The following is a 22,530-nucleotide window of genomic DNA, read 5'->3' as shown; positions in this document are numbered from 1 at the left end:
CCCACGAGCGTGTACCTAGCACAGTAGATCCCGTATCATTTCGTCCGCCAGCGAACAGCTGGTCCGGATTGGATCGGGAACCTCAACATTCTCAGGCTCGCGCCGCGAGTCGCCTGACTAGTTCGCCTGACGCCATACTACTGCTGGCTTTCTCTGCCCCAATTGAGCCTCGTACAGTGACACACACAGCATCGAGGCGTTTCTTCGTGAGTGTTCTTCCGTTCTTATCGCCGTGCCGGGCCCCGGAATCTCAAGCAAGCCTTCTCTATTCCTGCGATAGCAAACCATGGACGCGACCTCTTTCAACCCAAACCCGGGCGCCGGCGCACGGTCTCACGAACAACAGCTGTGCGAGGATATTCTACTCGCTATCCTCGAGGAGCTACCGTCACGCTCTCTCATGGGCATGCGAAGCGTCTCGTGAGTCACGCTCCTCTGCTTGACGCTTCCGCCGGCCTGCTGACTGTCGCTCCCTGGGCTCAGGCGCTTGTTCCTTGACTTGACGAACGAGATTCTACGTGCGCGTTTCCTCGAGATCGCCATAAGCGAGACTCAATTTCTTGTCGCAAGTCTTTTCCTTTGCATTTGGGTGCGCCTTCTCACCAGAACCTGCCGTCTGAAGTCTTGTCGTCGCGCTACTTTCTAGCTCGAGTCGAGTGTCCCATACAACAGCATCAAGCCCTCGCGCCAAGTGCTCGTGTTTTCGCACTTCCTGGAATCCCCGTCACCGGCGAGCCCGTTGACGGCAATCTTGTATGCGCCTCAACGCAAGTCAATTCTCTTGCCACTCGAAGACACCGAGGTCTTTGGCAACAACATCCTCGGGTACGTTGCCTAGCTGAACCTCCTGCCAAAGATCAAGGCTCGGACCGCTGAATCTTCATCCTCGCAACAGCGTCACTCTCCAGAGCCTCGACATCGCGCCGATGTCAGAGGAGCAGCCCAACTCGTATGGCGCGATGCCCTACACCCGTATCGCCGGCAATTCGTCGCGTCCGCCTCGCCAGTATGCGGATTTCTCCTGGCAACTTTCGCTCGCAGGATCACTCGATCGGCTGTTCCGCGAATGGTTCCTGCCTGCATCTCGATCAAACCTGCGCGATGATCGAAGGTCGCACAAGGCTGTCAATCGCGACACGGCTGACGACTCGGACGAGGTCCTGTCGATCACTCCTTCGCCTCCGTCGTCACGCGGATCGTCGCCTCCGAGCGAGTCCGAGCGCTCCGCTGATCCTGCTCGCGAATCGCGCTTTCGGACGCTCCAGATCTCGAACCACTGGCCCATGGCGGCGCGCTGTCCGTCTGCGTTCATCTCGTGCTCGCTCGAGTGCTTCGCGCACGCGGAGGCGGTCCCACCTGGACAATGGCCACCGAGGCCTGCAACCGGACCGCACACGTTCGAGTATGTGTTCGAGTCGGTTACGCTCGACGCGGCGAAGGCGGTCTGCTCAGCCGAGGAGGGCTTCAAAGGACAGATCAGGAGGGGCGAGAGGCGTCCCTTCAGACTATTCGGTCGAGGTTAATCAGGCCGAGCTGAATTATTCCGCTTTCCCTCATATAATGTGCTCCCCTCAAAGAGCTAGATCTTCTTAGACCGTATCATCTATTCTTTGCCTCCTATTGATCCATCGCGCTCTTGTTGTTGATTTGTCTCCTTGGCTCGTTTCTCGTCTCGGTCTAATTATCGCTCTTGCCTTGTCCTTTCTCGTGTTGCGTGCAAGACATTATTTCGCTCTCGTGTTGCGAACCGTACCCGTCGAGATGTGAGTTTGGTAAGACAATAACACCGAAAATCTCCAGATTACGCGGGTGGTCCTAGGTCACCGTCTCGCGCCTCCGAACCCTCCCAAACTCGATAACCGTTCCCACGCACCTTCAACACCTGCACCACTCAACAACCCCAACCCTCCTCCAGAACTTTTGATCCCTCCCCCAATTTGACTCGTGATGGCGGACAAGCCTCCCGAGTTTTCAGAACTCCTCTTGGCTTGTTTCTGTATCCGGAAGTTCGATTGGATTGATTCGAGAGAAGTATCGAGTACGAGTCCTCCCGTGATGATACAATTCAGGAGCGTGTGGACCTAGGTACCATGTAAAAACGAATCAGCAAAATTTTCCCACACATACCACGAAGAATATGGCCGAAGTGGTTTTTGGCTTTACTTCGTCAAAGTGAAAGATGAGGTCGAGTTCGCACACGTTTTCGAAACACCGATCGAGAGATTCGACAAACACCTGCATCAAGACAATTGAGATTTCAGGATCTTTTGGCCCAACTCGAGGTGGATCGAAAGGCAAATTGCAACGCCCAGAAGATAGAGAGGGATGTACCTGGATCAAGTCGAGAATGCCCAATTCACTCTCGCTCTGATCGACGACGAACGCAAAGTACAACGTCGCGTAATGTCGGTAGATGACGCGCAATTCTTCATCTTCAAACCTTTCCCCTTCCACGAGTGTCGGTCTCGAATCTCCAAAGAATCCAAAATCGGGAGCGAGTTCGACAAAATTGCACAAGGTGTCGTCTCGAGGTGAGACGAGGTTGAAGATTCTCGAGAGGATCGACGCTCGAGTTTGCGGCGATGAAGGCTGGAGATGGAAAAGTCAAGTCAGTCGTGAAGTTCCATTGTAAATGCTTGAGGCTGCTTACAGAGTAGAACTTGGTGAGGCGAGGCTTGCCAGTGTGGTTGAAGATGAGAACTGGGCAACACCGAGTGGGGGGAGTATTAGCACCGCCTGAATGCACTGAACAAGGTAGCACGCTCACCAGCGTGAATCATGACACTCGGCGACAGTCACACGTGTCTTGATGGACAAGCCAGCGTGAGGTAATCGCGAGCACAAGTTGGATGACGGAGAACGCGCGCTCGTTGCATGCACTCGTCTCGTGTTCCTTCCGACTGCTCGAGCGACTTGTGGAGATGACAACACCCGTAACAGTCAAGGCGTGGAGCCATTTCACCCCACCGTTTCCGACGACACTGCAGCAGACCGACGTCTCCCCGCCGACAGCCGACAGACTCGGCCCGAACGACATCCTAGTCGAGGTGCATGCAGCCGCACTGAACCCAGTCGACGTGCAGCTCGTCAACCTCTCCATCTTTCGACTCCCGGCGCTTCAGGCTCACCGGTCACTGGGCAAAGATTTTGCCGGCACGCTCCTCGCGAAAGGTTCGGCCGTTGACGACGACAGCCTCGTCGTGGGAGACTGCATCATGGGCTTCACGTTGAACCCTGTCAGTCAGACTGAATCCTGGCTCATCTCGGAAGAAAGCACGCTAGCGGCTCCCGCATTGACCGTCTTTCTGTAGTAACACAGCTTGGAACCGCCATATCTGGAACCCTGTCCCAAGTCGCAGTGTTTGACACGACTCGCTCATGCGTCATCAAGAAACCGACGAACCTATCTGATTCTCAAGCGGCTTCACTACCACTCGTGTTTCTCACCGCCGTGACCACCCTGTCTCCTCCTCACCTCGAACTACCCAAGTCGTCCGGCTCGAAACCGACCGTTGTCGTTCTAGGAGGCTCTTCAGCCGTCGGGATTTACGTGATCCAGTACGCCTCGCTCAAACTCGGACTCGACGTGATCGCAACATGTTCGAACCGAAACGCCGAGTTTGTTCGATCCCTCGGCGCGCGTGAGACAATCGATTACACGACTGAATCCGTACCTGAACGACTCGCTCAGTTGAGACCTGTCGAAGGGTACATTTCGATCATCGATTGCGTTGGAGGAACCGAATTGTTTTCGATCTGGTCAGACCTGTTGCACCCACGTACGAACGCGTTCCCGAAAGGCGGTAATTACACGACGATCGTTGGGGACAAGACTTTGAGGTCTGCGATCGGAGGCAGTATCACGAATTGGTACTATCCAAAACAAGCGTTACGAACTTGGAGAGGGTGGTTCGGGTGGGCCCCTCGATACGCGTGTATCACGCTCGATGCACGCAAGGCATCGTTACTCGAGATCGAACCCCTCGTCAACTCTGGCATGCAAGTCGTAGTCGATAGCGAGTACGAGTTTCAAGACGTGCCGAAAGCGTTCGAGAAACTCAATACCGGTCGAGCACGAGGCAAAGTCGTCGTACACGTCAAACCAAGGTGAAATCCGAAGCGGTCGCCTGGTCTCAGCTCGCACATACCTTCACTCGGTTTCGACGAGCCTGTCAAGAGACGAAAGGGGCAACAAGGCTGCTTGATGGTCGACACTTGGCAACAACATGAAGATAAATTTCTGGGTACTGCTCAGCGGGACTCAAGAGTGATACAGCACAAAGATCGATAGGAACGGATAGATGAATCGAAAGAAAGATGGACGAGTTGAGCCACGAACTATATGTTTTCGGGTTAGAACCGTGATGCGTCCAATGAGGAAAAGTGCGTTGGAAAGCAACCGTTGGTTCTTCAGGTCCGCGAATTGTTGAGAGTGGCCATGGTCGAGCTGTGCGACTCGAGCAATTCGTCCACGAGCGCGAGACAGTCGTCGCGGGTGTGTGCGAGATCCATTTGCAATCTCAACTGCCTCAAAATTCTGACGAGTCTGTGATCGTCGACCTGCGTCGATGCACGTCTCGTTGTCAATCGAGGTGGCGAATCGTGTATCGGGGAAGAGAACGCTTTTGGCTCGGTGCAAGAAGTAGGTGAAGGCGTGTTTGTCGAGTCGCGTCTCGCTTTCGAGTGATCAACGAGCAAGAGTTGTCGCAATTTGATTCCAGATTGTGTGTTCGGTTCGGACCCGGTCGGGGTTTCGCTCGATTCTGACATGACTTCACGGTGGTCTGTCTCGACTGTCGAGGTGCCGTCGTGATCGGCATGGTCTTCGGATGAAGACGGGAACGACCCGTTGTGTGACTCGGGCGACGAGTTGATCTTGTCCAACTCAGGAGAAGTTGCGTTCAAAGTGGACACAGGACCAGCCGAAGGGACAACGGGGACAGAAGCGGCCAAAACTTGAGTAGTTTCAGGGCCTGTCGAGGTGCTTGAGGGTTCTCGTGATCTTGGAACAGGTTTCCGTGCGATTCGGCGCAGTGACGAAGATCTTTCAGGACGAACAACGGTCGTGATCGGGTTCGATGTCATTTCCGAGCTTGATCCGCCTCGAAAGGTAGCTGCGGTGTCGGGATCAAGAGCTGCGGTCGCAATTTGATGCCGGACGGTCTTGAGGATAGATACGGGAGCTTCGTTCGAGTCTGGTGACGATCGAGGCTGCGCTTTCACCGAGGACGGCTGCGAAATGTCCTGTCCTTTCGCTCGGGTCTCGGCTTCTACAAGTATTTCGGCTTGCTCGCGTTGACGTTGCAACGCTCGTTTCCGCTCACGTTCCTTCTCGGGTGTTCCTCCCAACCCGGGCGGCAGAGCGTAGGTCGCAGTCTGGGTACCGCCACCAAGCGATCGATTCGACTGGTGGCTGAAGGTGCGCTGCCTGGATGGCTGTGCGGCATTCGCTGTCGATGGTCGACGGCGTGGTGCTGCCACGGGGAGTTCTCGAGGATCCAAGAAAGGATTCTGCGTGGTAATGGGCGAGCCTTCTGGCAGCCCTCGTTTCGTTCCAGTCAGATTCGAGAAGATGCCCCTAAGGCTTCGTTTCGGCTTCTTGCTCTCAAGCTTTGTCGGTTGATCGGGCACAATGTGCGTTCCAGCAGAGGTCGGAGGCGAGTGCCGCAAAAAGTTGACTAGATCCGTATTCGCTTGACCTGTTGGATGCGAGATGAGGATGTCAAAAGATGACAGCGACGAAGCCTTTCGGAAAATTCAACTCACGTTCGCTCGCGATGTCCCGTCGTTCGTCCTTGGCTTTCAGCGCATTAGGTCGCTTACGCGGGTTGACGTTGACCCACGGCTCTTCACCTCCGCTCGCCAAAGTGCTCTCGATCGTCAAATCACTCCCTTGCGAATCATTCGCTCGCATTGGGACAGCTTGTAATTCGCTCGGAGGCGGAGTCCAAGGAGGTGGCGAACTGATGAGATCCATCAAACTCTGCTTGGCGGTAGTCCGCTTCGGTGTCCGTTCGTCAGGGTCGATCGCAGCATCGCTACCGTTGGTATCCTCGTCTTCGTCGTTGAAGACGTCTTTTTGATGTGGACCTCGCGGTTTGAGTTTTTTCCGTCTAGCTTCTGGCGGCTCTCCAGGGTTGGGCATCTCTGGAAACTCTTCTTCGACGATAGGGACGGGAGGCGAAGATTGCGATTGAGGATGCTTGAGGTTGAGTGCCGAGGCTTTCTTTGCTCGCTCCATGCTCCGCAGGTACTCGGGCGTCATGGACAGCTTGCGCGTTTGTCCTGAACTGATCAGCTGATCGAAGGGATCGTTGCTCTGTTGAGACGCATTCACTCGTCAGCTTGAGTAACTTGACGGAAACGAAAGACGAGACAGAAGAAACGCACAAGAGTCGAACTCAGGCTCGGAACCATCGACAAGGTCAACGACGGCTTGCGGAAATGAGCACCTCCTCTCGATGCGACAGTTGACGAGGTGGTTGAATCGTAGCTTGCTCTTCTCTGCCCGACCGTGCCGCTTGACGATCCCGAGCCTTTCCTTGCCGCTTGCGCAAGTGCTTGGTGTTGTTCGCTCGCCGACGATTTTCCGAGCGACGGACTTTTGAGTCGTTCCGAGTCTTGACGCGCTTGCGATTCGATCTCACGTCGAACTTTCATCTCTTGCACCCAGGCCCATACCTGATCGTCCTCCTTGAGCGCAGTCTCGACATCGCTCGCAGTTGCGTACTCGTGGTCGGTCGATCGAGAGACAACCGACGAGAGGGACTCGAGAATGCGGGTCGCGAGACTCGTCATGGCGCGCTCGACGTACAGTACGAGGACGAACGAGATGTGAGGTGAAACGGGCTCAGGCGGATTGCGATGGGCGACGAGCTCGGACAGATGCGTGGTCAAGTTGGCAGGTCCATTTGGAGGACACAAACCTTTTGATTGCCAGGCAGAACAGCTCGGATCAGCGCAACTGACCGGAACCATGATCAGAATTAAAGTCAGAAACTTACGACCGAGACCCGAGATGCTCATGACCCATTCCCGCAAGCTTGCAAAGCATGTCTGAGCGAGCTCGGTGCGTGAAGATGTAGAATCGTCGGTTGGAGCGATCGAGGCATCGAGAGCCGGGTCCGCTTTGAGCGAGGGGGGACTGCGCTTGAGCAGTTCACGGAGGGCAATCTCGGCGTCGAGGAGCGAGTCCTTGCCGAGCTGAGTCGCGACAATGCGCTGCCACGCGAGCTTGAAACGCTCGACGGTGAGGGGAACAGTTGGCGCGGCGAGGAGGACAGCGTGCACGGTGATATGCAGTAGCTCGTCGAGAGTCGCGTTGAGCAAGTACAGGGCTGCTGCCGAGACGGGCACGGTCGAGCTGCAGGGCGCCGAGGCGAGGTATGCTGGATCTGCGTGCACGGCGCCACCACAGACAGGTCAGCACAGGCATGGTCCGACTGCGGGAGCGCGAGCGAGACGGACCCGAGTAGACGACCTGAGCCATCGTCAAGGCAGTTGTCAATCGTGAGCTGGATGCAGCGGATTCTGGGCAGTCGGATTTGCCAGGAGTTGCGTCGGAGTTGCGTCGCGCGAGGAGGAAACGCTAGCGCCAAACAAAGGGGGTTCGACAGGGGCTCGACTCGCTCAAGGGTCTGCGCAAAGCCGATTAGACTCTATAAGCGGCGAGAGGGCTTCTTGAGATTGGTGGCGTTGAATACGTATTCTTGAAGGGCGGCAGACTGGGCAGCGGGCTCGTGCCAAGGATGAGCAAGCGAAACTCGACGCGAAGGGCTTTCCGGGCAGCTGAATGTATGCGGTAGCCGGTTAACCAAGAAGTTTCTTCTCATCAATCATAACACGCTCACCCTGACTATCGACGATGCAGGCAACTTCGCTGAGCTACGTTGACACGGTCTATTCGGCGGACTCGATCGAATTCTGTTTCTCCCGAGGCGCTGCTGCTGGCGGTCCTCACCTCTTCGCCTGCGGCACTTACCAAGTCAACAAGGACGAAACCACCCCAAGCGTAGATGGCGAACAAGCAGATCCGACCGTGACGCGGACAGGTCGCTGCCTGCTCTTTTCCGTCGATTCCGACGGCTCCAACCTGTACAGTCTCGACCCTGCCCGCTCACCGCTCGCTTTGTAGAGACTGACCTGTGACATTCCGCAGGTAGGAAGGAACTACATCGTATTGAATCGCCCGCCATCCTCGATATGAAGTGGTCCGCACATGATTTCCAGCTGCATGATCCGCTTCTCTCTTCTGATCCCGTCTACATTTCCCTCTGTCCTGCCAGGTCCCCTCGACCCTGGAACGGTCACGAGCAGGTCCTCGCAATCTCTGATGCAAAGGGTCACGTCCAGTTGCACTCGCTCAACCTCGAAACCGCACGTTCCTCTCTCTCCTTTGCCCTCAGATCGCTTTGGCCTACTTGGCGGCTGACCGCTCTCGTAGTTCTCTCTCGCGCAGAATGAGCTCTCGATGATCGACGACATTGTCTGCGCAGACGAGAACATTCTCTGTCTGTCGCTCGATTGGTCAACTCGCGGTCCGAACCCTTGCGAGTGCGTCCTCTCTCAAACTCGGCTTTCGGCCTGAAGTACTCTGGAATCATTTACTTGACTCGACTTGGCCTCGCGACAACAGTCCCGCTACCATCATTGTCTCGCTCTCGAACGGATCGCTCGTGCATCTGACTCCTTCGGATCCGGAGAATTCAACCAAACTCTCCCCGACCAAGACTTGGCACGCGCACAACTTTGAACCGTGGATCGTCTCGTTCGATTGTTGGAACCCGAACGTGATTTGGAGTGGTGGAGACGACTTGCACCTGAAAGGGTGGGATCTGACGAGAGAGCAAGACGAGATCGACATGCCGCTCTTTGTCAACAAGAGGCAAGTTTTTACTCTTCTTCGCTTTAAATGCTATCCTGCGGGGAAATTCACCAACGACCTCGTACGATCGATTTACTGCAGATTCGAGGGCGGAGTCACAACAATCACGAGTCATCCGCTCGTTGAGAACTTGATTGCCGTAGGCAGGTAAGTCAAATCGGGCAGGCTAAGCAAAGTCTAATTGTCGGTTCGAAGCTGAAGACCTTGCGGAATCGACGATAGTTACGATGCTTCAGTGCGACTGTTCGACAAGCGGAATCCGTTGAAACCCCTGACTTCCTTCGATGTTGGGGGAGGGATCTGGAGGCTCAAATGGCACCCGACGAACCCGTCCCGGTTGTTGATCGCAGCGATGCATAATGGGTTCTCGGTCGTCGATTTCGACATTGAGCTCGACGCGCAAACTGGATCGCTGCAAGTTGGAGCTGGCGAATTGGTGAGGAGGTTTGAAGGGCACGACAGTTTGGCGTACGGGGTCGATTGGAGTCAATCTCGAGTTCAAACGAGCGATGGGAGAGACCTCGTTGCAAGTTGTTCGTTCTACGATCACGCTTTGCATGTCTGGTCTGTTTGAACGAGTGGGAAAAATGGGTAGTTGCTCTATTCGGAATAGAAGATGTATTTTTCTAGTTGCAAATTGTGCTTTGTTTTCCATTGTGTGAAATTCGTTCACTTTCGTACGAGAAGGTAGATGTACTCTCCAACTGTCACTCCCGAAACATGTCGGTAGCTGCCCGTCAACGCCATCAACAATCCTCCGAACGAAACATAGGCGGTCACTTCGTCCGAAGTACCCTCATCAAACTTGTACACCTAGTGCAAGGGAAGAAGGAAAACCAACCAATGACAATGGTCAGCTCGCGTGTTGGGTGTAACGAGTATAGATTCGGTTTTTTTACCTTGCCGTGCATGATGTAGTCCCAATCATCTGCCAATCCACCTTCGATATCGGCTCGCCATCCTCCTGCAGCTGCGGACGAATTCGACTTGTCGGATTCCGGGTTCAAAGTCGATGCGAGCGCGAGCGAGAAGGTCGTTTCTTTTTGCAGATCGAGGAGATCCGTGTTGATCTAGATATTCAAAATCACGGTCAAGTCAGCATTCGAGTCGACTGGTTGATGGAGAGAAGAAGAGATGGCGGACATCAAGAGTTAGTCGCATGTCGAGGTTGTTTGATTTCGCCGCAACTCGCGAGACTGGGTGTGATCAAGATCATGTGAGTCATTCTGTTCTAACCCCATCAAGGTATGCAAGGAGCACGAAGAGTTGAGCCTCACCTCGATCGAATTTCTTTCCATCTAAAGGTAGCAGGATCTCCCCTTGGGATCAGTTCTACTGCTTTTACGGTACAGCACAACGTCTAGACAGCTCACCTTTGTCGACATCGCTGACGACAAACACGTCGGTGAAGAGGATCGCCGAGGAAGACGAAGCGGCCATCGTTTTTGATCAAGCAAAGAGTTCAAGAGGATGGTCGATGAGAATGGGACGACAAGACTTGTAGTAGTAGACGAATGCGAGGCGCGCTCGGGATCGATGGGCTAAGCGAGTGGTCGGACGTTGTGTTGAGTGAAGAGAACTGGAACAGTTTACATCACCTTCGCATCCATCGCATATTCGCTACGGCCACATCATCCTTCGACATTTCTCTTCGAGGTTAATGGAGCTTATCAGAAAGACAAGACCTCCGGCGGAAACAAGTAATTGGAACTGCGATTTGTACATTTTCTTTTCTCTCCAGAAGCTGCAACCATTTCCCAGGTTGGCACTCCTCAATCCGTACCGACAGCCCATCCCCAGTTCTCCGTCTTGGTCCTCTTGAAGATCTCGACGACTTCCTTCTCGAGTTGTTCTTGCTGCTGCGCCGCGGCACCCAACCCAGTTCCAGGCGCACGACCGGTCCTCGACACGCCCTCGGTACGGTAGATTTGTTGGTACACCTTCATTGTCTCGTGTACCTCTTCCGGAGTCGACAACCCGATCACGGTCGGGGTGTCACGACCTTCGGTACCCGCGAGTTTCGCCGACGAGAACCCGAACCCGAGCGCGACGTCTTCGAGTTTCGCGCCGCGGGAAGCGACGAGTTTGACCGCTTCTTGCGTCGCGGCTTGCAACTCGGGACTTGCTGGGTGCCAAGGGGGAGCAGCGGCAGATCGCAGGAGTCCCATCGACAGCGGTGACGCCGAGATGACCTGCTTGACGCCGGCCTTGTTGAACAAGGGCAGGAAGGTCGAGAGCGTCGTGTTTTGAAGCTGCAAGTTCAAAAAACCTCGTAAGTTGGTAATCATTCGCATGCTCGCTTCGAGACAAACGCACGGTGTGGTGGCAGTACGACTGCATGATGTCGAGTGGCTCGAGGTGCGCTTGACACAAACGGGCGAGACGGAGCAGAGTTGGGAGCGGGTAACCTGAAGACGTTCAAGAGTACGTTATGAGTTTCGAGAGTCCGAGGAAAGGGTACAACAAGCAAGCGCACCTGAGAAACCGACTGCACGGATCAAGCCCTCTTTCTTTAGCTCGAAAAGCGCCTTCATGGCTGCGAGAACCTTCTCGTCTCCAGGGCCACGGATCGTTGCGGCATCCTCGTCTTTCAACCCCCATCGCGCGAGGTCCTCGTCGCGAAGCTTGCCGTCTTCTCCGACTTTCCATCCTGCTTGACCGGCATCGTCAAGTTGCTCAGACACAAATTCGACATCATGAGCGTAGACACCATCAAGGTAGTCGGTTCCCATGAGCTCCATCGACCGTTTGACCGAGGCGCGCACGCGTTCGGGCGAGTAGTCGAAATCAGCTTTCGTGCGTCCATAGCGCCCAATTTTGGTGATCTGTCGTCAGGCAGAGCGTTCAGTGTATGTCCTGATTGCGGACGGTGCTTTAGTCTTACAATCTGGTACGATTCACGAGGGAACTCGTCGGCGAGTTTCGGGAACACTTTGCCTAGCACAGTCTCCGACGTCGTGTAGTACGGACTCGTGTCGAGAGTAGTGATACCGTAGCGCTGTAAAAATTGCGAATCAGCACACGTGCACTTGGCGACAGAATGGGCAAAACTGGAACACGCGCTCACGAAGCAGAGCCGGATGGCATCTTCGGGCACGGTCGATTCGAGAGTCGAGACAGTGTTGTAGTCGTAGCCATATACTCCTGTGTCGCATCGTTGCGACGTGATACTGTATGAGCACGTGCGAGATCGGGACGACGAGGTGCAAGATGCGACTCAACCGGCTCCGAGCACGAGAGGCGAGAGTTTGAGGGGACCATCCACAAGGCCGCTTTCCTTCATGACACGATTCAGGCGGTGGTCAGAAATGACAGCATACCGCATGGAAACAAATGCGAGAACACGTACAGCGGGAGTGAGGGCAGGATACCGCGGGGTGAGATCGGCTGTGGGCGACATGATCGAGAACGGGCGACAAGCGTTTGAGGTACAAGCGGATGTTCGGCGCGTTGAGGGAGCGAAAGAGCCAGAAGGTCGATTCTTTCGAGGCACGACAGCTGGAAAACAATCGGCGATCGGAAGTGGGGGAGTGGCATCGCCGACGTTCGATTTGATGGCCGGAGACAGGAGGTCCCCCCTGTCCAAGCTTTCTTACCCTGCTTCTTCATCCTTCCATCGCTGGGACGAATATCGGAGTTGATGCTTTCGATCTCTCAAACTCTTTCGGAATCTTCCGCTCCGACTGCGCCGGGTTCCGAGAGGGCCAGGCAAATTCGGCGCCGGCGCCCCAAGCTCGTTGCTACGGCAATGAATGGAAGGCCCCGGTTACATTGTTCCTGCCAGAGAAGTCAGGCCAAGTCTGACGAGAAGCCTGCACGAGACGGCTGAGGGGGTCTGATTCTCAACTGAGCAGGACGCAACCGCTTTCCTAACTGAGCAGCATAAAGAATTTTGTCGCGTTCGAGGCTCGAACGCGCATATATGTGGATGCCGCTCTGCAGGTTCCAGGCTCTTCGCGGTCGCGCACTGTATCGGTATGGGGCTATGTACGTAGTGATGTGCAAGAGCAAGCCATCATCAGGTTTCCGATTGCGAGAGCTCCGAAACCGAAAATATCCCACTCGCCTCGTTTCAGGAGCCAGCAGAAGCTTCTCTGCGTCGCCAGAGCCAAACTTTCGCCTTTCTCATCAAGTCTGGCTCTGTCCTACTCTCTGTCCACTCCGTGTCGCCGCGTCAAACTCGCCGCAACCCGCAACCTCTCACGTCACGGGACGCTTCAGCCTCGGTCGAATTCATGTCGGTGAACCAGCAAGCGCGCCCTCCGCCGCAATCTCGCAAGTCGAGCAATGGCAAGCTGGGAGGAGTGCTGAACGCGCTCAAGCGAGTGTCGTTCACACGTCGATCGTCGTCAGAGTCGGTCAAGGACCATCAGGCTTCTCCTGCTCGCCCTGCTCCTTCCGACGCGCGTCATTCAACAATCTCGTCGTCGAGCACGCTTGCTCGCAAGCGTTCCGATTCGTCCCTTGCCCCCTCGGTTGCACCTTCGTCAAGCCACGACACGGCGTCTTTGCGCCCTCCGCTCCATCGCCTCAATTCTTCCTCGCCTGCCTCGGAACTTCCCAAAACGTGAGTCTTGCCGCGCTGCTTCCGGCTCTCGTCTGCCTATCGCGCAGCTAACTAAGTGCTGCTCGACGGGTCCCGTCACGAACAGATGGGCGGATTGGACCCAGGCATACCGATTGGTGAGTGTCTGTCGGGGCTCTTGAGCCTTGGAACTGCGGATCTGAGAACCACTTTCGCTAACACCGACTCTGCCTTCTTGTGCTTCAGGGTCTCATTGGTACGTTGATCTCGGAGTGGTGGCCATTCAGCCTGATCGTTATAGAAGAAATTGCGGATCTGATGCCTCACTTTGGGACTTTCAGATTTCAACGACCCGCCAGAACCTCCATCCGACTTGCAAGCGACCGAGTGGGCGTCGCCTGGAGGAGTGCTGAAAGCCCCGCATCCCGAGGGCGAACTCGCGCGTCAGCGTGCGGTTGACAGCATCGCGTTGCTGCACAAGAAGAAACCAAAGAAGGGCCCTTCCCCTCGCGAAAAATCGTGCGAGTCATGCTCATCCAAGAACGCAGAAGAAGAGGAAGACGACTTCAGGCCGAAAGAGATGCCGACTCATGCCGTGCTTGAAGAACTCGCAAAGAAGGCACAGCAGCGGTTCAACGTCGAGACAGCGAGCGTATCGCTCATGGACCGCGATCAGCAGCTGTTCCTCGCAAAGCGCGGCTTCTTGCCTCCTGGGGACGTCATGGAAGTCGAGCGTCAAGGTCCGTCCATGCTTCCGTAACAGCCGCGGTCCTGCATCGCGCTCACAGTAGCTGACGCTCAACGATACCTCCTGGCTAGAAACATGCTGCTCGCACACGATTCTGAAAGCAACCTCGACCGGCGAGAAGGAACCGTTCGTCGTTCTGGATTTCTCGAAAGACTGGCGCTTCAAAACCGTGAGTTCCTGATCCCCCCTTCCGCCCTGTCGACAACCGAGGCTGATCCCGATCGTACACTTTTGACAGAACACCTATGGTCCTCATACCGAAGGATTTTACGCTGCTGCGCCAATTCTGCTTCCCTCTGCGCTCGGCGACGGAGACGCGGCGCAAGCTGGCGGTGTGTTCTGCGTACTCGGCAAGAACGCTCGTTCAGGCTTTTCGGCTGAAGATCGCCTCGATCTCGAACGCATGGCGGACGAAGCTTCGCGGGAGATCCAGAAATGGGCCGAACACGAGAAACGCGAGAAGAAGCAGAAGCTCGACCACCAGAGAAAGACGTACAAGAAGGAAATGACGCGTACGGTATCGCAAGGGAACAACCTCGATACAGTCGACGAGCTGCCGACACCGCCGCTCACGCCAGATCCCTCCGAATTCGTGGATCCGTCCGATCCGGCCGAACCGAACGATGTCGATCTCCAGACTCGACGCCCCTCGCTCGCCGAATCGGCCCACTCTGAGAAGTCGCTCGACCTCAAGACGACCTCGGAAACGCCGGCATTCCCGAAGCGGCGCGGGCGCCGAGGCGTGCACGCATTACCGGTGGTCAACTTGCCTCAAGAGCTGCAGGCGGTGATCGACCTGTCGACTCAACTCGTCGCCGAATCGATCGAGATGGACTTCTCCTACGTGATCGCGATCGACCTCGCGGCTCTCTCGAACGAATCGTTCAACGTCGACACGAGCCCGAATCCGCTGCGCTACGTTGCCGTGCACGGCATGCCTGTGCCCCCACCCCTCCTCTCGATCGAGTTGCACACGGAGACGCTTACGTCGCCTCACAACGCCCTCCTGTACGTCAATAATGACTTTGCTGGGGTTGCGGGCGAGTTCAGCACGGGACTCGTCGTCAAGATTGGCACGATCGGCAACACGGGTTACGCCCTCGGCACGTTCACGGAGGACTCGAGGCGAGTGTTGAACCAGGAAGACTTGTTGTTCCTCCGAAGCTTTGGTCGGGACATTGGGAGACAGCTTCAGACTTGCCCGTAGATGCAGCTCTAGCTCTTTTTTACGATTCTCAAATTGCGCTTGGGTGGGGTTGTCCCTAGACCTTTGTTGTACGCTAGACGCAGTCTTTTAGTCAATCTAAGCAGTTTCTCTGTTGTTTCCTCTTTTGCGAGAGCAAGATGTTCGTGAATCCGGAAATGCGCGGCGCGCCGGATGAGAATCCCAGACTGAGTACAGTACATGCTCCTCGATCAACTTTGTCACTTTGTCTGTCAGCACTCGCATCAAGAATACCTCGCACGCTGGCTCGACGATCACGGATACAAGATGACGGTTGCTGGTGCGGCGAGTGACTCGGTCCTGCTCGAGACCGTGTTGTTCTCGGTCGTCCGTTTGGGATACTTTCTCGCATGTCGCCAATACGTCAGTGTATCACTCTTCTCGAACCTGCGGAACGTCATCCGTGAAGATCAAGGACCGGTCGAACTCGACTCGCCGGGAGATGAGGGAATCGAGCTGGACGGAGCCGAGAGTGGATATTTCGGAGGAGCTGTGGGGTCACTCACCGGACACGGCACCGGCAACGCAAAGGCACTCGCATCTGCACTCCCACTGCCGGCAACGACTAGATGGGTGTCGGCCCAGGGCAAGAGTGATCCCGCAGGCAGGAGACTCGAAGGAAGCGGCAGCCGTCGTGCTCGGATCTACACCAAGCTCTCAACGGCCCTGTTCTGTCTCTCGTTCTCTGAGAGCTGCACGCTCTTCACCTTGCTGCTGTTTGGAGAGGCCGTCAGCGAGAGGTAGGCCGTGCTTTTCTCCCTTTGTTTCGTCCCCATGCGGCTACTGATGCTTGAAACTGTTTTTGGATGACAGGGCACGTACCGTCAATTGGTCGTTCAGTCTACTCACCCTCCTCGCCTTGATCGTCTTTGTGATCCCGCTCGGACTCTGCCTACTGTTGACGTACCGCACGAGAACCACGTTCGCGCGTACTCTGCTCCTCACCCTCGTGCCCTTCTCGATCTATCTCTTCACGTTCTACCGCTTCGGTCATCTCGTCGCGCACAAATCAGTCGTCGCCGGATCTCATTCAATCGGTAAGAGTGCACACCCGAGTGCCCGTGTGAGCGCGACCCCAAGACTGAAGAGATTGGTTTCTCTGTATTCGCAGGTTTCGTCAACACCCTCCTCTCACGTATCTGCGTTCCTGGCGTCGTCCTGATCGCATCGCTCTCGGGCGGCGGAGCGATCAACACTGCGTGGGAGGCCTACGAGTGGAGATCCATATCTTCTGCGTTCGTCTCGTCATTCTGCCTGTGACCGGGATTTTTGATCTCCTGTAGGATAGGAACGTTGACGTTCTACTTTTTCCACACAGTGAGCCGGTAACAGATGCGCAAATCCTTCAGGCGGAACGAGCGCTGTACTCGGCACGGCTCGATCTGCAATCTCGACTCAAGTCCCTCAACTTGGCTCAAGGCTCGGCGCAGCGAGAAGCTGACTCAGCTTCAAGTCAATCGCTACTCTCGCGCCTGACTTCGTCGAACCCCGCCGCAGCCCATCTCAAGAGCCTCGAGGTCGAAGTCGCAGCGATGGAAAGCGTTGAACAGCAGATGGTGAAAGACGTTGCCACTCTCAAACGACGCAAAATGATGCGCGAGATGGGCAGGAGTTGGAGAGGTAGACTGTGGCTCCTGGTCGGATGGCTGTTCAGTTTGTACTGTGTATGGCGAGTGTTTGTCGTGAGCTTCATTCATCATCAACCAGGGACCTTTGCGCGAGGCTGACATCATTACTCTCACGATCCTAGTCTGGCGTCAACCTGATCTTTGGATACTCTCGAAGAAGTCATCAATCCGCCAAGAACGGAGACACGGCCCAAACCACGGATGTCATCACGTCTCTGCTGACCAGGATCGCCGTCATGCTCGACGTCGAGCTCGACATCGCTACCTGGTCGAGATTGCTAGGTCTAGTCCTCATCGGTGGAATCATCCTCGCCAACATGCGCAACGTGCTCGCAAGTGTATCGAGAGTGAGTTGGTCATCTCTGTCAGGTAACGCAGCATGGAACTGATCTCGATTCACTCTGGGTACAGATTTTCAAAGCAACTTCGACGGGAGTCAGTGCATCCTTCATGCTTCTTTTCCTCGCCCAATTGATGGTAAGCAAAGACTTCGTTCTTTTGGCGGTATCTCGCGAGGCTTTGCTCAATTCATGTTCATTCTCTCGTTCTTTCGAATCGAATAGGCGATCTATCTTCTCACTTCTCTCATCTCTTTACCCTCGTCACCGACCCCAGAGACTACGACCCTGCTCGACACGCTGCCCGATTTCAACGTCTTCTCCCGCCTGTTCGACTCGGTGTTCCTGCTCGCGGCTGCAACCGTGTTCGTGTCGAGGTTCGCGCATCGCAAACTTCGAGACGACGAAGCGGTCACGCATCAGTATTCCTAGAATTTGATTGTACCGCTACTTGCTTAGATCACTACCATTGTTGTAATATCGTTCCTTTCCCAGTTCAGGAATCGGCGTTTCTCGCACAATCGGCTTGTCTCGGGGTTAGTCACGACACAAGGTGAAAGTGTGGCAATTACTGCTCGGGCGGATAATTTCTACTCGGCAAAACCACGACTCGAATAAGCCCATCTCGCTCGTCTCCTGCATTCTGCTCATTTTCAGGTTGTGATTCCACTGCAGATCCATCGTTCTGCCCTTCAACCTCGTGAACTCGAGACTCGAGCTCGATGTCGAGTTCCCTCATTTTAGGTGGAGGTGGTGGTACTGGGCGACCTTCTGAATCGAATGATTCTGAACCTCGTGAATCGGGTTCGACTTCAAACACCCTGAACTTGGGGATTGCGACTTTGCCAACGACGAGGGGTACGAGGTGAACTCGTATCGGTTTGTGTTCTCCCGCTGCGAGTACGATCGAAGGGTATTGTCTCGGGCCAGCAAACACGAACGATCCGGGATGAAGGGGTGAATCGACGTGAGTCGCGAGATGCAAGCTTCTCGAAGTAGGGTTCGACAGGACGTAATCGAGTGCGATTGGTTCGTTGGCCGTCATGTGTCGAGGGACCGTCAATTTGACGCGAGGAAGTGGCGGCAAAGCTCGCACCGGAGGCAAGGCGATTCGAGTCTGACACGGATCTCCCTTGGTTCCGATTCTGCGGACGGATGCCACCGTCAGCAAGGGTCTAGAATCGCAGCAAATCGCCAGAAGCGACTCACTTGCGCCATTGGATGGCTACAGATGGCATGCGTGGCGGAACCCGCGGGTCAGCGAATAGGGATTTGACCTCGAGGTTGAAATTGAGTCCGAGCATGTCGTTCGCTGTGAAATCTGTTCATATTGAGATAAGGTCAGGTCCACAAGCAAGAGAGCTAGAAGTAATATGAGACTCACTCAAGGGAAGATCCTCCGTGAGCTGTCCGAGCGAGGAAGACCGGATTCTGGCGTCAAGCGGACCCTGCGGAATTGCAACCATCAGAACAGGTCTACCTAGGATCCTTGGGAGTATTGCGCCACTCACATTCTCGTCAATCTCGAACCCGAACACTTCAAGCTCTTGAGGACCTTGCGCACGAAGCTGGATGGTCACGCTCGCCTCTCCTGATCCCTCCCATCCCTCTTCGACCTTTTCGAATTCGAGCACTGGTCGAGACCGGGCCTTTCGAGGATGTACGTATGCATCGAACTTGCTGATAAAAGGTTGAGCACAAGGGATGACGAGCGAATGGTTTGATTCTTTCGAGATAGGTTTGGCGGGGTGATCAGCGATACATGATGAAGGCGAAGAGCGGATTGTCAAGTCGAGATGACGATTGCCAGGAGCGACCATGCAATGCAGGAACAAGGTCTTGCACATAGACTTGCCAGGCTCGAGGGTGCCGAGCGGGATGGAGTCGAGTAAAGAGGAGGACGTGTGCTCATCCAGAGTAAGCTGCGTTTCTGTGCAAATCGAACAAATTCTAAGATTATGTCGCTGGCACATAGCGGATTCAGGACGTACGAGAGCCTTCTTCACCGGGTTGAACGAACCCAACAAACGAAATATCGACCTCGATCTCGTCGTCGTTCCGGATATCGACCTGTATCGGATATCGCTCCCCGACGAGAGCGGGAGCAGCATGGGTGACCTCGACGTGTAGATTGAGGACCCGGGGCATGATTCTGGAATCTCAAATAGTCTCAGTAGTCCGTGACACCCGAGGGATATAGCTGGGACCTACGAGCAAACGGAACGATCGCCTTCGAGCGGTACTGTTCGGCTCTTCTCGAGATACCATACGCCTTGAGTGGTCTCTGAAAGAGCCAAGTCTGCGGACAGAGTCCAAGATCCGATAGAAAGGCCGAGAGTGATTTTATCAATCTGCAACAAGCCTTTGTTCAATTGGGCTCGCTCAGAAAAGCCGGCTCGAATCCAGAGGTGCAACTCACGCTTAGCTTGACTGCGCTTTCGGCCGAAACTGTTCCATAGAATACTTTGGTGGTTCCATCGTTCCACCGCAGGCTTGCTGTCGTTTGTCCTTGTTCTCCGCTGATGGCGTACCGTTCGACATCGTCATGGTCAGAAGCGGGCTCTGTCGAATTCTGAATGACGAGCGGTGGTCGATCATCGTTGAAATGCACGGTGAGCGTATCAAAGGTGAATTCGGACAAGCGTGCGGTAGCGGGAGAAGAGATTGCCAATTGGAATGGGACTCGGCTCGCGATCGTAGCTGTCGTATGGAGGAACGACAAGCGAGGTGACACTACAACCAGATCTGTGTCAGGTCGGGCTCGAAAGGCTAAAAGGGGAGGAAATACGCGAGAACCTACAGATGGGCGATAAATCGGCGCCAAAATGTATCTTCGCTTGTTCAGGTGATTCAGGTGCATGCGTCTACGTCTCGAGGAGTGAGTTTGTATATTGACTTTTTGTGCGCACGAACGCGACATACCAGCAAGATTGACTTGAGCTCTTGAGCAAACTGAGCCCGTCGATCGGTCGAGACAGTTGATGCTGTGGAAGCCACTTGTCAGCTTGAGGGCGGAACCATTCACGTTGATTGAGTCGTACTTGGCGCTAGCAAGGCCCACGCCGCTTTGATCGCTTCGACCCATTTGCCACCTTCCTTTGCGCATTCAAAGACGGTTTCTTCGATACCTTCCAAGAGTTCGCGCCAGCCATCTTTGCGATAGTTCCTTCCGATCCTGTCCCAGAATTTGATCGCCATCTCTGCGTTTGGTGGAATCGAGGATGCATGAGCCGACGCAATGAGCGAAGCGATCGAATAGGTCGTTCGCCGTCGTCCATGGTGCTTGAAATGTTCGTAGGCTTTCGTATACAACTGTATTTTTTCGGGACGTCAACAAAACCGAGAGAGTGCTAAAGTCGGTGGAAGCCCGAATGATTTACCTCGATGATGACTTCCGTGTGATCCACTTTGCCTTCGTGCAGCAATGCACCTTCTGGAGGCTTGGCAGCGGACCCATTCTCGAGTGCATTTTTGATCGCTCGATAGCGCTCTCTCCGCTCGAGCGCACAAACGGCCGAGAGGAAGTAGTAGTGCCCTGGATGCTGGAGGACATTGAGCGGCATGAGCCCCGGTGAAGGCGGTTGGAGAACTCCAGGAGTCGGTATCGGCGTCGGTGGAGGTCGCAGAGATGGTAATCGGAATCCGGCTCGAAGTGCAGCTGTGGTCAAATCGCCGAACAAACGATACCTGCGAATTACGAGGGTCAAATGCGATCCTAGGACTTGCTAGAAGGAACATACTGTTTGGAGAGCCAGCTCCAGAACTCGAACGTCTGTTCACTGATCTGCCACGATTCGGACAACTGTCGAAATCGAAAGACGTGTCGATTCAATTGAGAGAGCGATCTCGATGGATCGTTTAAATAGAGGTACAATTTTGCAATCTGTCGACGCGCAGGTCAGCATCTCGAACACATCTGGAAATATCTGATCGAATGAAAATACCTTGACTGTGACACAGTCTGCCAGAACCTTTGCTTCTGCCCAACGTTTCGTGCGCGCCGCGAGGAGATTTGGCTGAGAGAACATGTCGACCAGCGCTTCATAACAATCCTCGTAGTGCCTGATTCGTAACATTACCAAGCGATCAGCCGTTAGAAGCGTTCTCCGCAAAGAGAGTGAAATGATTAATGTACTTGAGTGCGACCTCGATCTCGCTTCTCATCTCTGCAAACAGCGCGAGCTTGTAGTCGTATCTGACGTTCCAACCTCGATCACTCAGTCCCCCTTTTGGTACTTGGCGCGCGCGTTTCCTGCGAACCCTCCTGCCGTGCTCGCGGTAGTAGTCGATCGCGGAAGGCCACAGTTCGGATCGGATGCTCGCGACAAAATTGGTCACTTCGGATTGAGGTACGGGCGAGATGACAAAGAGCGAGGCGCGAGAGTCGAGTCCCGATTGACGGCGAATGAGCGAGAGGCGCACGTCGAGCGCGGGGTCATCGAGCAATTCGCGCGAGCACAGCAGGACGACTGCGAGCTTGATCCCGCGTTCGAGCGTCGAGCGTTTGCGATCAATGATCTCACGTACGAGGTGTGCGTCCTGTTCTCGCTCTCGCTCTTCGCGTTCAGCCGGATCGACCGCGGTCCCGCCCGACGACGGCGATTCGTACAGGCGCAGGACGAGAATGAAGACCGAGGGGATCAGCTCGCGGTGCTTGCGGATCCAGATTGGCGCGATGATGCCATCGGGGTACAGTGGCGATGTCGGCGTCAAAGGGGATATGGGCGAATGCAGCGCGAGCGGAGGCTCTCCTGGAGGTGCGGACGAAGTGGGGCGGGCCTTGAGCGGAGGGAACCGAGAGGTCTGCGTACATGGACGACGATCAGCTTGTTCCGGCGATCACGTTGGCTCAGCATACCTTTTCGACAAAGAGCGTGTGAAAGTCGTGGTGCTGTCCGCGCGAGTTGTCCCATAGTTGGAACCCTCGCCTCGAGGCAAACGTCTTGCGCAGTGAAGCCGTCAGAATGTCGAATGGATCTGTCGGTTGCACTGGCGCATGGTTCTGGGTACCGCTCGGATCCGGTGTCGGCGTAGACGGAGCTGGAGCCGGGTTCAGTCCCGCGACGAACAACAGAGGCGAGGGGTGGAACGTAAACTCGGTCGGATACGACTCCATCTGCAACCGCAACGACTGACGAATTCACTCTTGCGTGTGAGCGGTTCCAGCTACCTCGACGTGAGA

At 55.1% G+C, this 22,530-nt stretch overlaps 10 protein-coding genes across 10 annotated transcripts; 5 read left to right on the top strand and 5 right to left on the bottom strand.

Annotated features, from left to right (window-relative positions):
• Positions 1-286: 286 nt before the first annotated feature.
• JCM15063_003263 (uncharacterized protein) lies at positions 287-1,523 on the top strand (the record flags this gene model as incomplete). The annotated part of the gene is made up of 4 exons (XM_076675184.1): positions 287-420; positions 484-565; positions 647-825; positions 896-1,523. The coding sequence occupies 4 exons, from the start codon at positions 287-289 to the stop codon at positions 1,521-1,523; spliced, it is 1,023 nt and encodes a 340-aa protein (XP_076537268.1).
• Positions 1,524-1,820: 297 nt separating this feature from the next.
• On the bottom strand, positions 1,821-2,780 carry APS3 (Aps3p; the record flags this gene model as incomplete). The annotated part of the gene is made up of 5 exons (XM_076675183.1): positions 1,821-2,081; positions 2,164-2,235; positions 2,332-2,589; positions 2,651-2,700; positions 2,768-2,780. 5 exons carry the CDS (start codon positions 2,778-2,780, stop codon positions 1,821-1,823), a joined length of 654 nt encoding a protein of 217 aa, XP_076537267.1.
• Positions 2,781-2,921: 141 nt separating this feature from the next.
• JCM15063_003261 (uncharacterized protein) lies at positions 2,922-4,111 on the top strand (the record flags this gene model as incomplete). The annotated part of the gene is made up of 2 exons (XM_076675182.1): positions 2,922-3,236; positions 3,320-4,111. The coding sequence occupies 2 exons, from the start codon at positions 2,922-2,924 to the stop codon at positions 4,109-4,111; spliced, it is 1,107 nt and encodes a 368-aa protein (XP_076537266.1).
• Positions 4,112-4,410: 299 nt separating this feature from the next.
• Positions 4,411-7,489, bottom strand: JCM15063_003260 (uncharacterized protein; the record flags this gene model as incomplete). The annotated part of the gene is made up of 4 exons (XM_076675181.1): positions 4,411-5,699; positions 5,767-6,319; positions 6,391-7,394; positions 7,468-7,489. 4 exons carry the CDS (start codon positions 7,487-7,489, stop codon positions 4,411-4,413), a joined length of 2,868 nt encoding a protein of 955 aa, XP_076537265.1.
• A 375-nt stretch (positions 7,490-7,864) lies between these two features.
• Positions 7,865-9,458, top strand: RRT2 (diphthamide synthase; the record flags this gene model as incomplete). Its single annotated transcript, XM_076675180.1, has 7 exons — positions 7,865-8,094; positions 8,163-8,210; positions 8,286-8,376; positions 8,459-8,553; positions 8,636-8,884; positions 8,966-9,031; positions 9,107-9,458. 7 exons carry the CDS (start codon positions 7,865-7,867, stop codon positions 9,456-9,458), a joined length of 1,131 nt encoding a protein of 376 aa, XP_076537264.1.
• A 95-nt stretch (positions 9,459-9,553) lies between these two features.
• Positions 9,554-10,324, bottom strand: RPB8 (DNA-directed RNA polymerase core subunit RPB8; the record flags this gene model as incomplete). Its single annotated transcript, XM_076675179.1, has 5 exons — positions 9,554-9,697; positions 9,784-9,954; positions 10,028-10,080; positions 10,162-10,182; positions 10,258-10,324. 5 exons carry the CDS (start codon positions 10,322-10,324, stop codon positions 9,554-9,556), a joined length of 456 nt encoding a protein of 151 aa, XP_076537263.1.
• Positions 10,325-10,656: 332 nt separating this feature from the next.
• ARA2 (D-arabinose 1-dehydrogenase (NAD(P)(+)) ARA2) lies at positions 10,657-12,284 on the bottom strand (the record flags this gene model as incomplete). The annotated part of the gene is made up of 7 exons (XM_076675178.1): positions 10,657-11,136; positions 11,201-11,292; positions 11,361-11,709; positions 11,769-11,882; positions 11,952-12,028; positions 12,107-12,161; positions 12,234-12,284. 7 exons carry the CDS (start codon positions 12,282-12,284, stop codon positions 10,657-10,659), a joined length of 1,218 nt encoding a protein of 405 aa, XP_076537262.1.
• Positions 12,285-13,119: 835 nt separating this feature from the next.
• On the top strand, positions 13,120-15,364 carry JCM15063_003256 (GAF domain-containing protein; the record flags this gene model as incomplete). The annotated part of the gene is made up of 6 exons (XM_076675177.1): positions 13,120-13,451; positions 13,537-13,567; positions 13,656-13,665; positions 13,751-14,149; positions 14,229-14,326; positions 14,396-15,364. The coding sequence occupies 6 exons, from the start codon at positions 13,120-13,122 to the stop codon at positions 15,362-15,364; spliced, it is 1,839 nt and encodes a 612-aa protein (XP_076537261.1).
• A 198-nt stretch (positions 15,365-15,562) lies between these two features.
• On the top strand, positions 15,563-17,780 carry JCM15063_003255 (Golgi pH regulator family protein; the record flags this gene model as incomplete). The annotated part of the gene is made up of 7 exons (XM_076675176.1): positions 15,563-16,122; positions 16,196-16,419; positions 16,494-16,617; positions 16,701-17,064; positions 17,133-17,357; positions 17,422-17,487; positions 17,574-17,780. 7 exons carry the CDS (start codon positions 15,563-15,565, stop codon positions 17,778-17,780), a joined length of 1,770 nt encoding a protein of 589 aa, XP_076537260.1.
• A 136-nt stretch (positions 17,781-17,916) lies between these two features.
• On the bottom strand, positions 17,917-22,464 carry JCM15063_003254 (uncharacterized protein; the record flags this gene model as incomplete). The annotated part of the gene is made up of 15 exons (XM_076675175.1): positions 17,917-18,493; positions 18,558-18,669; positions 18,733-18,796; positions 18,860-19,278; positions 19,340-19,500; positions 19,560-19,699; positions 19,768-20,081; positions 20,149-20,212; positions 20,271-20,332; positions 20,390-20,660; positions 20,729-21,035; positions 21,089-21,231; positions 21,293-21,410; positions 21,484-22,151; positions 22,207-22,464. The coding sequence occupies 15 exons, from the start codon at positions 22,462-22,464 to the stop codon at positions 17,917-17,919; spliced, it is 3,678 nt and encodes a 1,225-aa protein (XP_076537259.1).
• Between the last annotated feature and the right edge of the window lie 66 nt (positions 22,465-22,530).

Source organism: Sporobolomyces koalae (genome assembly GCF_050403365.1).
Source record: "Sporobolomyces koalae JCM15063 DNA, S_koalae_JCM15063T_v1_ctg1, whole genome shotgun sequence".
Classification (NCBI taxonomy): Eukaryota; Fungi; Basidiomycota; class Microbotryomycetes; order Sporidiobolales; family Sporidiobolaceae; genus Sporobolomyces; species Sporobolomyces koalae.
The sequence above is the reverse complement of the archived record's forward strand: the minus strand, read 5'-3'. Positions and strand labels throughout refer to the sequence as shown.